General features: G+C 33.9%; 1 protein-coding gene across 1 annotated transcript in view; it reads left to right on the forward strand.

The window, feature by feature from the left end:
* Ush2a (usherin) overlaps nt 1–20,736 on the forward strand; it is a 746,720-nt gene that overhangs the window by 156,733 nt on the left and 569,251 nt on the right. Inside the window, exon 11 of the mRNA XM_047521110.1 lies at nt 18,581–18,776. Coding sequence (XP_047377066.1) covers nt 18,581–18,776 — 196 coding nt within the window. The remainder of the gene's footprint in view (nt 1–18,580; nt 18,777–20,736) is intronic.

Below are 20,736 nucleotides of genomic sequence, written 5' to 3' on the forward strand. Positions count from 1 at the left end.
AACTCTTCTTTTCTTATTCGTATTCCTTTAATTTCTTTCTTTTGTCTAGTTGCTTTGGATAGAGTTTCCAGGACTATGTTGAATAAAAGTGGTGAAAGAGGGCATCCATGTCTTGTTCCAGGTTTTAGAAGGAATGCTTTCAGTTTTTCTCCATTTAGAATGATGTTGGGTTTAAAGTATATAACTTTTACAATGCTGAGACATGTTCCTGCTATCTCTAGTTTTTCTAGTGCTTTGAACATGAATGGATGTTGTATTTTGTCAAATGCTTTTTCTGTATCTTTTGAGATAATCATCTGATTCTTGTCTTTAAGTCTAATGATGTGTGATGAATTATATTTATTGATTTCCATATGTTGAACCAACCTTGCATCCCTGGGATGAACCCCACTTGATCAAGGTGCACTATCTTTTAAATTTGTTTTTGTATGCAACTTGCAAGTATTTTATTAAGAAGTTTTGCATTTATGTTCACTAGGGATAACCAAATGAACTTTTTAAAAATGAAGATTGCTGAGCCTGACATTTTATTTATTTAAATTTAGAATATTTGTTTGTGGACAGTCAAAAGACTCAATTTCTGAATAATAATTAAATGTAGATTTATATGTTCCAAATTTTTCAGTATTTAAGAATGTTAAGTATACTTTATTGAGATAAATATTTTAAAAACTATGACCATAGAGTAGATTTTCTTTTTTTTGCTTGGAGAACAATTTGGGGTAAGTATTCTCCAAAGGCTCTTCCAGTAGTCATAGTTATCTACTTACCAAAGTGATAAAAAAATTAGTTTCTGTTAACTCCTAAAATATTTAACAATGCCTCCTCAACTTATTTCAGTGATATAGTAATTAATTTCAAATAATTCATTTAGTCACTTGAGAAATATTATGGGGGTAGTTACTATGTTCCAGATACTGTGATAGTCAGTGTGTATATAATAGTGAATAAAAGAATAATCAGGAACTGTTAAATTACATTTTCTCTCTGAGATGTATTGCTTACTATATTTTTTAATTTAAATATTTGAATTACCATGTAAGAATTTAACTTTTTCATTGTCAATGAATAATGCATCCTGATTTCTGATCTTTTGTGACCATCTATTCTGTCCATCTCCTCAGGGTAGCCCTGACATGGAATTATGCCCTGGTCAGTTGTTTTGAGTTCAGGAAGGTCAGACTACTGGGTCTTTTCTGTTCCCACTGCAGAACTCTTGCAATCACTTGATATTGAGCAAGACCCACCCAGTTTCAATTGCCCATTCTCAGTATGACCCCTTGCACTGTGGATTCTCCAGTTTGCAGGGCCTTTAAGTTAGATCTTCTTTTACTTCTGTCTGCTTTCCCCTACACAGTTACTTGATCTTGTGACTCTTGCTGGCTTGTTCCCACTTGCCTCTTTTTAGAAACAGCTGATCACCTGGTTTGATTGTAATTATTATTTATGACTTTTTGGGGAGCTTGTTTTCAGTTTGATATATTTGTTTTTATGTTGGGATTTAGGGAGACCTAAGAACTCTAGTCACATAATCATTTGCTCTGGTTTGTATATGGTTTAAACCTGTCTCCCAAAGTTTCACATGTTGGAAGTGTGGTAGCAGTGCGATGACGTTAAGAGGTCGTAACTGTTAAGACCAACTTTAAGAGGTAGAGTTAATTAAGAGTGAGAGGTCATTACTGCCCCTTTCCCTAACTTCCTGTCTGACCATATGATCTCTTCTGCTTGAACTAAACTCCTGCCATTGTGATGCCATCTGCCATGAGTTCTTTCCTATGGTCAACCCATGAACTTGAACTTTCAGAAATATGAGCTAAATAAACTCCTTTTCCTTATTAAGCATCCAACTTCAGGCATCTCTTTATAGTAACAGTAAACAGACCAATACACCATAGGTCTGATTATCCTGGAGTCCCTTTTGACTTCTACTGCCCAACTGAAACTGAACATGTGGAATACATGGTGTGTTAGTCATCTTTTTGTCACCGTTACTAGAACAAAGTTAGAGGAGGAAGTTTATTTTTTTTCATAGTTTTAGAGGTTCAGTCTATGGTCATCTATCTGACTCCATTGCTCTGGGCCTGAGGTGAGGCAAAACATCATGGTAGAAGGGCATAGCAGAGAAAAACTGTTCACTTTGTGGTAACTGGGAGGCAGAAAGAAAGAGAGAGAGAAAGAAAGAGAGAGAGAGAGAGGGAGAGAGAGAGAGGGGGAGGGAGAGGGAAGGAGGGAGGAAGGAAGGGAGTAGGAGGGAGGAAGAGAGGGAAAGGAAAGGAATGGGGCCATAGGAAACCTTCCAGGGCATGCTCCCAGCACCCCACCTGCTCTAGCCATGCCTCGCCTCCCTACGGTTAACACTCAGTTAATCCACTCAAACTCATATAGACTAATTAGATCACAGATCTCATTATCTAATTGTTTCATGTCTGAATAGTCTTATATTAACACAGTAGCTTTTGGGGGATACCTAATATCCAAACATAACATGAAACTACAAGCCCAAGCTCTTTTGTTATTTTCTGCCTATGTATGGCTTCCATTCTGTCCTCTTTCTCAACCTATTTCACCAAATACTGTCTATTCTTTCCTTCATTTTTCACCTATTCCCTGCAACATTCAACTACAACAATATAACATTTTCTATGCTCACTCCAGTCCCTACTGTTTCCTGGGAGTTGAAATCTCTTATGGAACGGGAAGAAGAGACATGCAAGATAAATTGGGATGAATAGAAAATCACTGTGAACAAGTAGCAGCAAGGCATTAGAGAATCTGATTTTTCTGAGCAGAAGGAAAGAAAGAAAGAAAGAAAGAAAGAAAGAAAGAAAGAAAGAAAGAAAGAAAGAAAGAAAGAAAAAACTAACTAAAGGTAAAATAAGTAGAAAAAAAGGATACAATTTTTTAAAAATAGTGAAAACTAGTCAATTAGAAATTGGACAAACAATAGCAAAAATGAAAGAACTCAATAGTTGGTTCTTTGAAAAAGTTAATAAAATTGATGATCTAATTAATAAAAATGAGTGAAAACACCAATGACCAACGTCAGGAATAAAAAAAAAAGTGTTACTATACTTTTCACACACTTCTAAAGGATACAACAGGATTATTAATAACTTTGCAAATAAAATTGACAATTTAATGGACAGATTAACACAGAGCACAAGATAAAAATAGAATATTACTATAAACCTAAGAAGAAATAGAGAACGTAAATAGCTCCATATAGAGTAAAAATTTGAATTTACAATAATAATTGAATTTACAATAATATTACAAAAATCTGTCAGCAAAGAAAACTTCAGGCCCAGATGACCACTGATGGATTCTTTAATAACACACGGGAAAAAATCAGATTGGTGTCATAGAAAATCTTTCAGCAAACTGAATAGGGATGTACTTACCAACTCATTTTATGAGGACTCCCTAACTCTAATCCACTAACCTGATAAAGCACTAACATCCCATAAGAATATTCCATATACACAGTTTTAAAATACCTTAACAATACTTAGCAAAATAAATCCTGCAATATATAATAGGGAAATACCATCATGACTGATTGGTCTTTATCTTAGGAAGGTAGTTACTTTACTATTTGAAAATCAGTTGAAGTCAATTAATGCAATGAGTCACAAAAACAGAATTAAGGATAAATTCCATGTAATCATTTCAACAGAGGCTGGAAAACTTTTGAAAATATTCAAAATGTTTTCATGGTAAATAATCTTTGCATATTAAATAAAGAAGAGATTCTGCTAACTGAAAAGGGACCTGAAAAAAAACCCATAGCTAACATCATACTTAATAATAAACATTAAACATTTCCCCCAAGGATCAATCATAAAATAAGGATATTTGTTCTTATAATTTCCACTCAAAATTGTACCAAAGGTTTAATATAGAGCATCATGAAAAAATAAAAAGTCATGAATATCAAGAAAGAAGTACAACTATTGCTATTTGCAGAGAACAGAATGCTGTCTAGACAGTGGAAACTAAGTTGCTAAGTTGCCACCACCTCCCCTTCAGAATGACACACAAGTGTCATTGTCAGAATCTGAATGGATGAAAATGAGTCTGTTAGCAGTTTATTGAATAGATTATGGGAGAAGAGCAGACTCAGAAATCATTCTGTATACAATTGCAAGCTAGTGACAGCAGTTCTGCAGGAAGGGGCAGTAGAAACTGGGAGGTATTATTGGGGTCGTATAACCTTAGGACATTCACAGGGTTTGTACGACTTCATTGCATGAGGTCAAACATTTGTTGGGTGACAACTTGAATGGATGAGTCCCTCAAGGAAGAATAGTAGTCAAAGACTTTTTACAAGAAAAGTCTATGTTCTCTGTCAAAGAAAAGAGCATTCTGAGGAATGTATGTATTGATTAAACAATTTCATTTTTTGCCTTCATTTGTATTTCTTTCCTGTTCAAACAAAGCCCTCCAAATACAATTTCATTTCCAGGATGGATTTCCTGTTCTGAAAGTTTTGAGTTTGCTCTTCAAATTCTTTCTTTGTTTGGCAACATCTACATTACATCATTGGATTTTAGCAAGTTCTGTTAGAAGATATAAGCTGTAGAACATTAGATTTTCTCTACTACCAGCCAAATGAGTGCTTAAGAAGATGTACATTTATATTTATGCTGTTATAAAGAATTGCTTCAAATTATTTAAAATATAGCAATAGAGAATGCAGATAAGTACTATATTCATTTAATCTTAAAACTCTGGTTCATTTTTTCTTTAAACACAAAAGTATTTTTTCTCACACATATACACAAGAAATTATATGTGGATTATTTGATGCCGTGAATTTACACAGATAGAATTACATCTGTGAAGGCACAGGATATGTGAGAGAGCTCATGAGGATAATCATATTGTTGTCACTAGTATTAATGTCCTTGACAAATTTGTTGTATACTTCCATGATTGCTATATGTCTTGGGACAGCAGGCTTTTGTTGGATGGTACAAAGTAGGTAGAGGTCCTGGGTATGATCACAAACTAATATGTAACAATCATTAGCAAACATGGGTCCTATTTAGAGAAATTCATAATACATAACAAAATACAAACAAACCCAAACACAAGAAAAAAAACTGGACTGCTTGTCTGATTCTTCTACTGTACTTTCTGTTCTCTACAACATAGGCCATGACCTTAACCTTCCTTGGGTCCAGCACTTGTCTTGTTGCTGGTTTTGGATTTGTATCTTGCTCTGAGCAGAGTGAGTGTAACACAGTGGCTATGAGCAAGAATTTGAATATTGGGCCACTTAATAACCATCTGGCCTTCTAAGGTTTGGTTTCTTCTGTAACATGAAGATTCATACCTCTTCACAAATGCTAAAATGACTAAAACTCCTGTCATTCTGGAGCCTACATTATAATGTGGCTTGAAGAGTAGAAGGAAAGTATAATATTCAACAAACATAAAAATTAGTAAATTTGATTATTCAGAGATCAGAGAAGGTAAAAAGTCTTAGGAGTGCTATTTTAAAACAGGGAGTTTTGGTTTGAGAGACTAAGTTAGGGCAGGTTGAGTTGAAAAGGTGACATGGGAGACCTGAAGAACACGAGGGAGTTAGTCACATGGAAATATGGAGGAAGAGACTCAGGCAGAGGGAACAGCCTATGCAAACCCCAGAAGGTGGGTGCATCCCTGATGTGTTTCAGGAACAGAAACACGGCTCTATTGCTGGATTGAAGTGAGCAAAAGAGAGAGAAGAGGAGCATTCAAAGTCCTTAGTGTCCTTGTGCAGGCTGCAAATGAGTGATTTTTTCACTTTGTAAGTCTTTGCCCACCATCCATTCCGTACTTTGGAAAGGTTAAAAAAAAAGTTGGGTAACCATTCATTTGTTGAGTTCTCCTACCCACTATTTGTTCCGTACCAATGTGGAATATCTGTACATGACAGAGTAATAGTTGTCCTTATTGGTTTAAGAACTTACTGTGGTTCAGAGATTATGCTGAACATTTTTACATTAATCAATGTTATTATACTCATTTAATAAATAAACCATGACAGGTAAGATTTAAGTTGTTTAGCATATGATGTACGCCACGGACAGTAATTATGGAACACAATCCAAATGACTAAGCAATTTCCACTGTTTGTTAGGGGAGATTCAGGATGTGTGTTACCTAAATTCTAAGACACGATGACATAGGGACTGGACTCCTAGAACTGCAGTTCTCCTACAGCAGGACTAGAGCCTTAGAGCTTTGTTTCCATTTAGGGTAGGTCACTTAATTTTCCTTTGATCTTGTTAGAGTCAGTTCATTTTCCTATTGACCATATGATACTTAATAGGTGTAGTATTCTTAAATGGGAAAACATGCATAAAGCATCTAAACACTAGGTCAGCAATAATGCAAATGTTCAAAAAGTTATTGATAAGTAAAGAGTGTTAGGAAAAAAATTAAAAGACTCAATTTATAAAAAAATACTTTCATTGGGCATCTGTTACACATAAAAACCTTACTGGATCAGGGGGTGATATGGAGATGCTGCAGGTAATGAACATAGGTAGCTTATAGTATATGCAAGAGAGGTATTTTCAGACAATGCAGAATAATAGTAACATCAGTAATGTGTTGGATGCAGGAATCCAATGCTGCAAAATAGCAGAGGAGGGAAAAATACTTCAACTTGAGAGATGCTTAGTATTGAAAGAAGTCAGAAATGGGTAGAGATCACACATTCTGAAGGGAGGCAGTGGTGCCTGATGAGGCAGGACACAGGCTTGAGTTGTCCCTTTGCTTGAATCCCCACAAAGCTCTTTGCTCCACTGTTCCTCACAGCACACAGATATACTGCCATTTCTTCCATTGATGAACTTTCTGCATCACAACTCCTCTAGATGTCTTCCCATTTCCTTGCTTCCTTTTTCAGAAAAATTCCAAAAAAGACTCACCTATTCCCACGTCTCTGTAACCTGTTCTGTTACCTCCTCTGGCTACTTGCCTCAGGCCTTCACTGTCCTCATTGCACTTCAGCTTCTTCTGGGAAGGTCTCCAAGCACCTCTGTCTCATTAAACCCAAGGGTAACCCCTGGTCTTCATTTCACCTGCTAATTGAGCAGCATTGGATGCACTCAACGTTCTCCTTTTCACTTGGATTCTACCAATGTATTTTCTCCTAAATCCCTGGCTATTCCCTTTGTCTCCTTTGCTTCTTCCTCTTCTTCCCCCTGAAACTATTTTGGAGTACTCCAGAACCCCCTTTAATGGAACTTTTCTTTCTCCACACTCATTCCCTTGGTGATATTTACTTCAAATGCTGGCTCTAAACTGACACTATGCAAATGAATTACAGTAATATTTCTAGTTAAGTATTTTGACATTTAGCAGATATCTCAGATTCAGTGTATCCAAAGTGATCTAATTTCTCCTCTATATCTGCTCCTCCCAAAGCTTTCCACATCTTTTTTAAAAATTTATGTTTTTTTTAAATTTTTTACAGATTGCATTTTGATTCACTATACACAAATGGGGTCCATCATTTCATTTCTATGTACATGATGTAGATTCACATCATTCATGTAATCATACATGTACATAGGGTAATGATGTCTGACTCATTCGCCATTTTTCATACCCCTCCCTCTCATTTCCCTCTAAAGTTCCTCCATTAGTCTCTCACTCCCACACCCCACTATTCCCATTATATATCATCATCCACTTATCAGGGAAAACATTCGGTTTTTGTTTTTTTGGGATTGGCTTATTTCATTTAGCATGATATTCTCCAATTCCATTCATTTATCTGCAAATGCCAGAATATTATTCTTCTTTATGACTGAATAATATTCACTTGTGTATATATACCATAGTTTCTTTATCCATTCATCTGTTGAAAGGCATCTAGGATGGTTCCACATCTTAATGGCAACTCTATCCTTCATTTGCGCAGGCCAAAAGCTATAGTATCATCTTTGAGTTTCTTTTAGCATCTGTACATAATTAATTAGTGAATCATACTAATTCTATGTTCAAAAATATTCATGTTCTTAGATGCTTTCTATATTTAAAGACTCCCTTTGAATATCTATCAGTGATGTGTATGTGTCTGTGCATACACCCAAGTGCAGCTAGACAATCTACACAGCTCTACCGGCTCAGAATGTTCCATCTTTCAATCTAGCATAGACCACTGGGTCTCTGGGTTCCCTGCCTCGCTATCAGTCTGGGATTTTCCCTGTACTTCTGAATCCTGTACTTCTGAATCCCTGTACTTCTGGACCCCATGTCTTCCATCCTTGTTGCTATTCTTCAATCTTCATACTGCAGCCATGTTACCCAGTAGCTACCTGAGACAGCAAGTTAAATATTTTGAATCCTTGCAAATCTTGAAAATGTCTTTATTATTTCTCCACCTATATCTGAAAGATTGACTCAACCTAGAATACTACTTTGAAAACAATTTCACTCACAATTTGGAAGGCATTCCTCCTGGTTTTCTAGTGTATGTATTGCAGAACACTTCAGTAACATTCTGTATTTCTTTTATTTGTGACATTTTATTGGTCTCTGGAAATTCAGGTCTTCTTTTTAGTTTTGAAATTTGAATGTTTCGTGAGGTTGAAACTTAATGTAGCTTTTTTTTCCCTATTAATTTTGCTAGTACCCGATGAACCTTTTTAAACTGTGGTTTGATGTCTGAAAAAAATACTTATTTCATATTCTTTTGTGTGTGTATGTGTGTGTGTGTGTGTGTGTGTGTGTGTGTGTGTGTTACTAGGGATTAAACACAGGCCCTCATACATGCTAGGCAAGTGCTCTACCACTGAACCACATTCTCAGACCTTTAATTTGAAACAGGTTCTCACTAAGTTGCTGAAGCTGACTTTATACTTAGTCTCCTGCCTCAGTCTCCTAAATAGGTGAGATTACAAGTATGCAATAATGTGCCCAGCTATTTTGTAGTAATTTAAAAATAATTTTCTCCTTTAACATTTTTCTCCTATTTTTTTGAAAATCCTATTTTTTTAACCTCTTGACTAATATTATTTCTAAAGATTTTTCTCAGCTTCTTTTCTAATACTTCCAAATTTTAATTTTGTCTATAGTACTTTTACTGTTTAAGAGTTAGTGTTTTATTTTTCTACTACCTGCACTATTTTGTTCTTCCTCTGGGCTGTTATTTCTCCTCTGTTCCCTTCTTCATTGTTTTCATACCTGCCCTTCATTTCAGAAATTTTGAATGACAATCTGATGAATCCTTGCTGTCTGTTCTATTCTGTAGTGAAATGGTAAAATACTTCCAAGCATCAAGAGAGCTTTTCTTTGCAGGAGGTCAGAGGCTCAGATATCAACTCTGGAGTTCATATACTTCATATACTTCCAGCTTTTCTCTGTCAGTTGCCTGGCTCCTGACTTTCTAGAAGCAGTGCAGAAGGGGAATAGTGGGTGTGGGGGAGGCAGTACATTTTGACTTTCAGTTTATCCTCCCATTTCTACCCCATACCTTTCCAATTCCCAAGCAGTTGATGAGCTAATATAATGGAACTGGTTAATTTCAAGTATTCTTGACAATAAGCATGTTCTCACCATAGGTAGGAATAGTTAAACTGGCTGGGTGCAGTTAAGAATGGAACCTGAAAAATCTAAATACTTTCTATGTATAATCCTTCTAACTCATGATTCCCATCCTTGGCACTGTGAGTATTTTGAGTTGGATAATCCATTTTAGGGAGCTGCTATGTACATTTTAGGATGTTTAGCAACATCCCTGGCCTCTACCCACTAGATTCCAGTAGAACTCCTCCCCCAATTGGGACAATCAAAACGTCTCCAGGCATGGACCAGTCCTCTGGAAGCATAATTATCACCAGTTTAGAAACAGTGTTCTAACTTCAAGTCTGTATCCTCTTCCTTCTTTTAAGATTCTGCCATCTTGCAGTCTTAATTGGAAGCATAATTATCACCAGTTTAGAAACAGTGTTCTAACTTCAAGTCTGTATCCTCTTCCTTCTTTTAACATTCTGCCATCTCCCAGTCTTAAGGCATTCAGGGGTTCTGTAGAAAAACTCAGTTCTATCATTTTAAGTATCTAAATCAGCTGGCACCTGTATTGTAGCTTTTCTGATTAGTCAAAGAATATTATCAATATTTATTTCTCTACTCCATTTTCTGCCTTCACAATTTTTGCTGAAATTTAATTCTCTACTGTTTTCTTCATTGGTTTCACTAAATTTGTAGATTCTGCTATTTAAAATATTTTCTAATAGTTGAGTAAAGTTTTGGGAAAAAGAAGTAGACACATGCTTAATCTCAGTTGTATCAAAATTGTACCATTGTTCACACATATTTAAACAAATACTGTTATATTCTGGGGTTGTAACTCAGCGGTTCCCTGTAATGTGTGAGGTCCTGGGTTTGATTCCCAGCACCACAATAAACAAAACAAATGCTAAATGTATACATTTTTAAAACAATAGCCGAACTTAGTCAATACCTACATTTTTTTTCCTTGAGGTAGAAAATAACTTTATTGTGAATTTTATTCCTTCTGCCCTATTATTCATCGTGGATAAATTTTGTCTTAATTTTATTAATCTTTGAATGAAACAATTTTTAGCAAGGTCAATTCTTTGTTACAAAGCAGAATGTATATAGTATATTTATCCCTTATTTCTGTTTTCCTGGACACTGACTATCACAATTATCCTTATACCTAAGGATCAATTTGATTACAACTGAATTTACTGTATTTGGCCTTAACATCTGAGAGTGTATCCTAGACTGAGGCAGAATTTTAATTTGCAGTTCTTGAATGAAGAAAAAGACTATAAATTTAAATTCTTGTTTGAGTAGTTACTACATGAAAACTAATCTTTCTCTTCCCTTCTAGACCACAAGTGCAGCAACCAGTATGTTTCTAAATTCTCCTATTTATGATGCTGTTTCTTAGGCTTCTAAATATCTCAGGATGCCTTGTACCTCTGCTATTCTCTGTCCCCCTTCTGATATATTTCAGTGTTTACCTTTAAGAAAGTGTTGTGCTGACTGGATGATTGAAGTTTCAGGACTCTGATATTGGCTACCTAAAGAGATAGTTCTTGTATAACCAATGGATGGCATTGGATTTTGATGAATGCAGTTCCTTTTTCTTGTATAATAAGAATAAGCACAATAATGATTCCAAATCTTGTTTTGTGTTTTGAACTATACCATGGTAAAATTTAAATCATCCCATTCAGACAACATTCCACACTAATAGTTAAGACATTGTTTATATTTAGCACAGTAATTTGATTATAGATAAATTTATGATACTTCTAGCCTGTAAATCTCTAGAATTCTGTGACTTTCATAGCTCTTCAGTTACCTGTATTGTAAATATGTAAATATATTTTTATTTTATGTAGTCTTCCAAAATATAAGCACTCCTAGTTATATATGGGTTTGAATTATTGATAAATGTTGTGTTTGATTTTATATAAAAAGATTATTAAATTATTTTTGTGGAAAAAAAAAAGATTAAGCAGAGGCATAATCAACAGAGGTAATCCTGCCAAACTTCTTTGGAGTTCTATCTTATTTGGGTTCAGAACTTGGATCTTATGTTAAACAGTTGAATAAATATTTCCCAATGAAACTCCAATGTATGATAAAGCTGATGAATTCTCTCTGGATTTTGTCATCTGGTTTTCTCTTATTTTCAGTTTATAAACCTCCCGCCCCTCAGCTCAGGTTAAAAATCCTTTTTGAGACTTCTACTTCCAACCAAACAGAATAATAGAAACTGGATTTAGCCTCCCACCTAAAACAACCAAAATATGTGCAAAATATATTAAACAGTTGTTTGCAAGAACTTGGAGATGAGGCAATGAGGAAAGAGTCCCTTGAGAGAAAATAAATTATATGAGTTCCTCAACTTCCCAAGATTACTACCTTGAAAGAATCTCTAGACTATGCCACAAAGATGTAGAAGCCAGGTGGAGCCAGAAGATTCTCTAAGTTGAAGAGACACAACTGAGGAGTTTCAAGAGTTCAAAGTTAGAGTTTTCAGAGAGAAGGGAACACAGAAAAATAATTTGAGACTGCAGAGTATATTTTAGTATTCACCTGAATAGTGATCATCACATATGTACAAGACTGGAGAAAACATAAGTTAAAAGGACTAAAGATAATGGTGCTTAACACTCATGAAAAACTGGGAAAGCTGTTTTTTTCCACTAGTCAAACTGGGGGAAACTGATGGTTCACAGGGTATTAGATAGAGGACACAAAGGCTTTTGACTTGATAGTGAGAATAGTCCTAGACTGATAACTGCTCCATCATCACCTAATAAATCTTAAGAACAAGACCCAAGTCACTATTTCCAAATAACTGCTTTCCAGAATAAAACTCAGGAATATTTATAAGAATATTAAACTGTCTAGCACCCAAGAAAAAGTTCACACATCTGGCATCCAATCAAAGATTAACCAAGCTTGCAAAGAAGTAGGAAAATGCAACCCATAATGAGGATAAAAAAGCAATCAGAACTGATACCAAACAGATCAGATATTATAATTATCATGAGGTTTATTACAACAGCTATAAATAACTGAAGTAGATTACCAATTGTGGAAAAGATTAGTGATCTTGAAGTCATAGCAATAGAACCTATCCAATATGAAATACAGAAATGAAAGATAAAAATTTAGAAAAATGAAAACAGTCTAGGTGAGCTGTGTGACAACTTCAGAAGACTTGATAATATCTATAATTAGAGTCCATAAAGGAGAGGAGGGATGGTGTGGCAAAAGAAAAAAAAAAAGAAATAATGGCTGGAAACTTTGAGGAAATGTATATTTTAAAAAGAAAGTCACAAATTGAAGACTCTCAAAAGAATTCAAGAAAAAGAATTGTGAAGAAAATTATAGATGAACACATTACAATTAAATTGCTCCAAACTAATTATCATTTTATCTTTAGTGATAAAGATAAAATATTAAAGTGGGCAGAGGAAGGACATATTGCCTACAGAGGAAAACCATAAGGATGACAACAGATTTCCTGTCAGAAATCATGCAAACAAGAAAATGGAGCAACATTTTAAAATATAGAAAGAGAATAAATGATATACTTAGAATTCTGTAACTAGTGAAAATATCTTTCTAAGGTGAAGGTAAATTTTTTTATGATACATCAAATGAAAGTGCATCCAAATAGATCTGCACTGTAAGAAATGTTTTTTTTTTAAATCCTTCAGCAAAAAGTAAAATAATATCAGATAGAAATATGTCTCTACACAAAGAAATAAAGTGCTCTGACAATGGTAACTACATTGCTAAACATAAATATTTTTCTGATCATTTAGTTTTCTTTAAAAAACAGTTGACAATTTAAACAAACATTACGCCATAGTAAAATGTAGGACAATGATGATCCAATAGTTAGGAGGGGATAAAAGGAAGTATATATCATGAAGTTCTTTTTTTTTGTCTTTTTTTAGTACATTATAGTTGTACATAATGAATTTGTCATTACATATTCTCATATACACACAATATAACAATATAATTTGGTCAATATCTTTCCCCAGTATTTCCCCTCCTCTCCCCTCTTTGTCCCCATGGTCTCTTCTTCTCTATTGTCCCCCCTTGATTGTCATGAGATCCCACCACCATCTTTCTTTTCCTTGTTCCTCTTTTGTTTCCACATATTAGAGAAAATATATGACTCTTGACTTTCTGAGTGTGGCTTATTTCACTTAACGTGTTATTTTCAAGTTCCATCCACTGTCCAAAAAATGACACTTTCATTCTTCATGGATGAATAAAACTTCATTGTGTATGTATACCACAGTTTCTTCTTTCTTTAATTAATTGTTTTTTAAATTTTTACAGACTGCATTTTGATTCATTGTACACAAATGGGGTACAAATTTTCATTTCTATGGTTGTGCACGATGTAGATTCACATCATTCATGCAATCATAAATATACATAGGGTAATACTGTCTGTTTAATTCTATTATCTTTCTGTCCCCCTCCCCATCTCACCCCATTTTCCTCTACACCACCCAAAGTTCTTTCAATCTTCTCTTCCCCCCACCACCCCACCTCATTATATATTGTCCACTTATCAGAGAAACATTTGGCCTTTGTTTTTTGGGCTTGGCCTATTTCACTTAGCATGATATTTTCCAACTTCATCCATTTACCAGCAAATGCCATAATTTTATTCTTTATGGCTCAGTAATATTCCACTGTGTATATATACCACAGTTTCTTATCCATTTGTCAATTGAAGTGTACCACAGTTTCTTTATCCACTCATCCATTGATGGATGCTGGTTGGTATTCATAGTTTGGCTGGTTCTGTAGTTTGACTGTTGTGAATGGTGCTGTAATAAAAATGGGTGTGCATGTATCACTATTGCATAAGAACTTTATTTCTTTAGACTAAACACTGAGGAATGGTATATCCATCTAGGTCTTGTGTTAGTTCCATTCTTTATCTTCTGAGAAACCTTCATACTGATTTCCATAATGGTTATACTAATTTACAGTCCCACCAACAGTGTAAAAGTGTTTCTTTTCCTCCACATCCTCTTCAGCATTTGTTATTGTTTGTGTTCTTGATGGCTGCCATTCTAACTGGAGTTGTTTTGATTTGCATTTCCCTAATTTATAACTATGTTGAACGTTTTTTCATAGATTTGGTGACCATTTGCGTTGCTTCTTTTCAGAAGCTTTCCTTTTAGTTCATTTGCCCATTTGTGTGAATAAGGTTCTTACACTACTTGTAATGTAGTTTATCCCTTAGAGCTAGACTGAGATAAATATGTAAAAGAAAATAATAAAATAATAATAGAGAGTTATACCTATTAGCCAACAGGAAGTTAATATGAAATAATAAAAGAAAGAAAGAAGATAATACCAAAGTAGGTAAAAAGAAAAAGGAAAGAAACCCTAAACAGATGGGGAAAAGGGAAAGAAAATAGCAATGTAGTAGAGCTAAACCAAACAATATCACTAATCATGTTATGTATTCTAAAAACTTAGAAGTCAAAAATTAGAAGATCTTATCAAAATTCAAAGTCTTACGTTTGTCTATGTGCTGCATACAGAAAATACATCTCAAATATAATGCACAATAGGTTAAAAGTATACCATGCAAACATGAATCATAGGAAAACTTGAGTGATTTGTATCAACATTAGAAACAGATTTTAGAGTAATAGTATCTAGAATAAAGAAGGAAATATATTGCAAAAAAGACGATTTCATTAACAGGACATACCAATTATAAACATTTATATATCAAACAAAAGAGCTTCAAAATATACAATGCAAATGTTAATAGGCAAGAAAAGAGAAAATCCACAAATATAGGGAAAAAATTTCAATATCCCTCTCTCAATAGTTAAAACAAATGGACAGGAAATCAATAAGTATATAGATTGGAACAACACTATTAACTACCTTAACCCAATTGACCTAAAAATATAGATAGCCCACTCAACCCAACAGTTGCTGAGTACAAATGTACTTTTCAGGTCTACAAAAGCACCTACGAAAATAGACTAAATTCTGGGCCATGAAACAAACTTCCCACCAAAGATTGAAAAGGATTCAAGTCATATAATATAAGTGATCACAACTAAGTTGGAAATCAACAACAAAATTATCTCATTTTTTTCCTGAATAATATTTGGAAGCTACTACACTTAACCTAAAGATCAAAGAAAAAGTCAAAAGTAAAATTAGAAAATATTTTAAATGAAAATAAAGCATATCAAAACAGTGGGATGCTAATCTAGCACTCAATATTAAGAGATTAATAGCACTGAATACCTGATTAAGTAAGAATTTCAGAAAACATCTTTTACTTCATAAAACTACAGAAAGAAAAAGGTATGACTCAGGTCAGTTATTTCTGAATTTCTGAGTAGAGCTTGCAAGGAGAATCCTTTTTATTTTCTTTGCTCATGTTGGTAAAACTGTGTAAGACCAAGTTTGTGTTTTAAGCAAACTTAAAAAGCAGGAAAAATTCCATGGCCTGAGTGTGAATGTGTATCTGTTATACATTTTAAGATATTGATAATATAGGGAAATTATAACTTATATGTGTTATACCAATTTTGTATTAATGAAACGAGAATAGAAATATTATCTTAAGAATTTTGGCAGAGTTGCCCACATGGAGAGAATTGTTTTTATTGTCAAAAAATACTTTGATAAAATTTAAGTGCATGGAGGAATTAAGGCAATAATGAATACTTGTGAGGGATTCTGTGTGAAAAAATGAAGTGTGTCAAGTATGAAGAGAAAAGTAGATATGCTTTAGGGCAGAGCAAGGAAGAAGGAGAGAGAAGCCAGGGAACAGTACCTAATTGGAGTGCAGAGCCTAGGAAAACCCCTAGTTATAGAAAAACCAAAGGGATATTATGAATTACAAAGTAAAACTCTCATTCCTTCACTCTAATTCTGTGGTAAAGTTTAATAAATCCATTTCTTTTCTTTTTTTTTTTTTTAATAAAAGTTCCTATCCTTGAGATGGAAGCACTGGCCAAGGTGACACAGGGTAGAGCTCTCAGGAGGGAAGAAGATTCCAAAATGGAAAAAGGCAAGAAATTTAGAGTCAGGGCAACTATGAAATTACCAAGTCATCTAGAACTTTTATAAATTTTGGAACCACATTTGTCCTTCAGCATTGTGGAATTAGGGTTTCAGGCAGTCTTATCTAGATTTCAAGGGGCAAGGAAGCACTAGTTGATATAGGTAATGCATTTAAATAAAAATTTTACAAAAAACAGTTTTGATGCAGTACACATTTTTTTCTCTATATATACCCTTCTTTCTTGCTTGCTCTTGATCTCCAAAAGAACACTCTTTACAAGTGGGGAATGTGTATATTTATTCTTGGATAGAAATATAAGGTATGTCTAATACCTAAGGAAGCTTGCCTTCTATTTGGGGAACAGAACTAATACATGAGAAGCACTAGCAATGGGTCAGGCCCAAATTACTGACATTTGAGATGGGAGAATGTACTTAATGTGGGAGTGTGTAAAAGAGGCCTGTTGGACTTTGATGGCTATATGTAAAACATACCCACCAATAAATGACTTTTATTTTTGCAGGAAAAATCAGATATCTCCCCTGAATAATGACCTAGTTTCTTGGTTTTTAATGTTTTACTTTGTTCTTTTTATATATATACATGACAGCAGAGTGTATTTCAACATATTATACATACATGGAACAAAACTTACTTTAATTAGGATTGCATTCTGGGGTTGTACATGATGTGGAGTTTCACTGGTCAGGTATTCATATGTGGGGTGGGAGATGCAGCCAGGCACAAAGGAGGTACTTCACAGTGCCTATTCATATTCCTGTGGATGTCTTGGATACCGAGGTACATTATCTGAGACTATATCTGGTGCACTTATAATCCTTTATTTTTCAGAATCTTGGATATCTTTACATCGGTTGTGTCATTTTATCCTTATATAATGGTTCTAGTGAGTCCCTATTTCACAGATGAGGAAAAAAGAGGCAATTATGCATTTCTAAAAATTCTTTGAGAGCCTTGCCCTAGATATTTATAACTAAATCTAACCTGGTGTGATTTTTTAAAAAATATTCTTGAAATTCAGTATCGATCAAATTATGTCTTTCCACATGTAGATTACTCCCCTCTGATAATCCTGCCTCTGAATGTGAAGAGCTGAATGAAGTCCATGTGAAAGGCAATTAGGGAGAAATGCCAGTGACTATAAGAGATTTGATGTCTGTATACATATGTCTGCATTGAAGTCTTAAGCTATTATTGGATTTCAAATACATATATCCTCTTATGAAGACTTTTAGCTCTTATCCTCTAATGTAGTGTTTTCTGTGTATGTGGTAGATGAACACTGCATATTGTATGCATTTTCATTCTTCTCGAAACAGCAGCCTGAAGAGGAAAAATACTGTTTCAGCTATTTTATATGAAAATGCTTTTAAACAAGTAACTTTTTGCATTATTTACCATAATATAAACCAACTAAATATACTTAATGTGGAATAATGCTGTAAGTGAATGATAAAAATACTGATATATTCCTAAGAGAGAAATTGTGTAAAATATGTGTCAGTCTCATTCAGTTTGAATGAATGCTATTAACAAAGAACTTTAAATAAGACCTTGATGGGACAATATTATATAGAAAGACTTCCTTAATTTAAACATCTGGCTTATATAAAGCAAGTTTCAACCATCAAAATCAGCAAATGGGAGGAATAGAGAGGAAGAAGTGTAAAAAATAACTTCTGGCTCTTTTCTCTTTACAGACTCTGACATGTCTATATTTTGATTTCTTTATTTAGTACTTAATGCTTAATTTTTCATTTCCCTTTTAGTCATATACTACTGACTTCTATGGGGTTTATTTTCATTCAGTTCTATATTTGCAATCTGCTGAAGCTTCCCATGTTTTGTGTCAGGAGGAAAAATACCTTATTACCTTCTTGTCTATTTAACATTTCAAGTTTTTTCTCCCTCCCTCTCTGTCTTGTACCTAATGAGCAAATTATCTAAAAATAGATACGTTCATCATTCTACAAAATGTTATATCTTCTCTAGATTGGAGGCCAGTGTAATTGTAAGAGACATGTGTCTGGCAGACAGTGCAATCAGTGCCAGAATGGATTCTACAATCTCCAAGAGTTGGATTCTGATGGCTGCAGTCCTTGTAACTGCAATACCTCTGGGACAGTGGATGGAGATATTACCTGTCACCAAAATTCAGGCCAGTGCAAGTGCAAAGCAAATGTTATTGGTATGTGTAATGCAAAAGTTTACAGTCACATCTCTATTACCATCTGGAAATAAATTCTGTATTTGATTTCTTAAGCAACGAGTAAAGCAAATTTTCTTGCTCAAGGCAGGCTGTGGGGGAAAAAAAAAACAATTTGGATAAAATTAACTGTCTAAAAATTATTAAATTAATAATTCTATCAAACTACAGCTTGAAGCTTAGTTTAATCAACCCTTTAGAAGTTTCTTTATTCTGTAGATGTATTAGTTCACATGGTCCCATACTAATAAGTCATAGAAAAATATAAATTGCTTACTGCATAGATGTTTCTTTTAGAAAATTAGCACTTTTTCAAAATGTTTTACACTTAATGAGTTCTAAGCAAATCATTTCCATGCTAGTTTCCTTAATAGACCAAAATAAATGGATTTTTTTTCAAAATATTCTGTGCTACAGGGTCCTTTGTGATAAATCTTTCCATTTTTTTCTATTATATTTCTTGAACTGTTCCTATGAAATGCAAAATAAGTCAACATAATTCCACAGATCATGTATATTGCTAAGGTTAGTTATAAAGGGCCACATAATTTTAATTTTGTAATTCAGTACCAAGCTGATTATAATAAACAGCTACCGTCAGTGTTATTTATCATTTTTTTTATACAAGACGTGCTTTTTTGTTTGTTACTCCCACAGGTATTTTTCAGAAATTAGATTTGATTATAGCAATTTATTACATCCAACATTTTTGAGGGGAACCACCGCCACATAAGGACAAAATTTATCAAGTGCCCAAAATGCACTGTGTACATAATGCACTTTGAAATTTTGATATATGAGAATATTATGAGAGGAAAGTTTCCTGATGAAGTGGGTCCTGTATTGTAACTGAACATGTCTTGGTTCACATAGGAAGTTTAAAAAGACCTTGGCCTTTCTATTGTCACTCAAGAAACCAAGTCATTGTGGGTTTTCTAACACTTGACCTGAATCTTACAATGATGAAAATATGCCTGGCAGTGATAGTAGACCGAGACACACATGTACTTCCCCAGATATACATACATACATACATGTACACACACACACACACACACACACACACACATACATACACAAGTACATATCATTCTAATAACATTTTTCTTTCTGTGATAGAACACAATTTCTTATCTTTCATATATGTAGATATATATACATGGTACTGCAAAATTCAGATAGAAAGCATTTCAATTTAATAAAAAAAATAATATGAATGTGCCTAATAGTATTATAGAAACTTTGGTTTAAAGAAAGATCACATCAAAGTGTATACCATAACTTGCCTTTATGTACCTCAAGCATACAAACACTAACTTTTTAGAAAGGAAGAATAAATTATAAGGAGAATTTATGTTATGTGTGAGACAGAATGAATGCTAATACCTTTGAATTCAATCTGTATAGGTTCTTCTGTTCTTTAATGTGAGGTATATTTTAAATTCAAGATGTGAACACAAGACTTAAAGAAAGGCCTCAAAAGACATTGAAAGGTTACTTTTTTATATCAGTAGAATCTTTCCTGTGATGTTAGATTCCAGAGGTTGAGGAAGGAAAAAAATAAAAATAAAAATTTTAATGACCTCCCTGCCATTATCTATGTTACTGGTTGTTCTAGATTGGTTTTTAGAGGAAAATATTAATATTTATTTTGTGAAGACTAAATCATCATTTTAATATTCATATAAATATTATTTTGGCAAATATAATACTTTTAATAAAAATACGAATTTAACTTGCATATATATTTTCTAAATGGGATTAGCAAGTAACTGTATTCAACATTACCTTGTTAACATGAGGAAAAACAAAACCTAGAAAATACAAGGGTATGTTGTATATGCTTCAGAAAGCAAACTGTTAGAGTTAACAAAACTGTTAAATCTTACTAATGATTCTATCACCAGTAAAATACATTAGCACCAATAATTTTATTAAAGTA

The sequence above is a fragment of the Sciurus carolinensis genome, chromosome 12, assembly GCF_902686445.1.
Source record: "Sciurus carolinensis chromosome 12, mSciCar1.2, whole genome shotgun sequence".
NCBI classification, from domain to species: domain Eukaryota; kingdom Metazoa; phylum Chordata; class Mammalia; order Rodentia; family Sciuridae; genus Sciurus; species Sciurus carolinensis.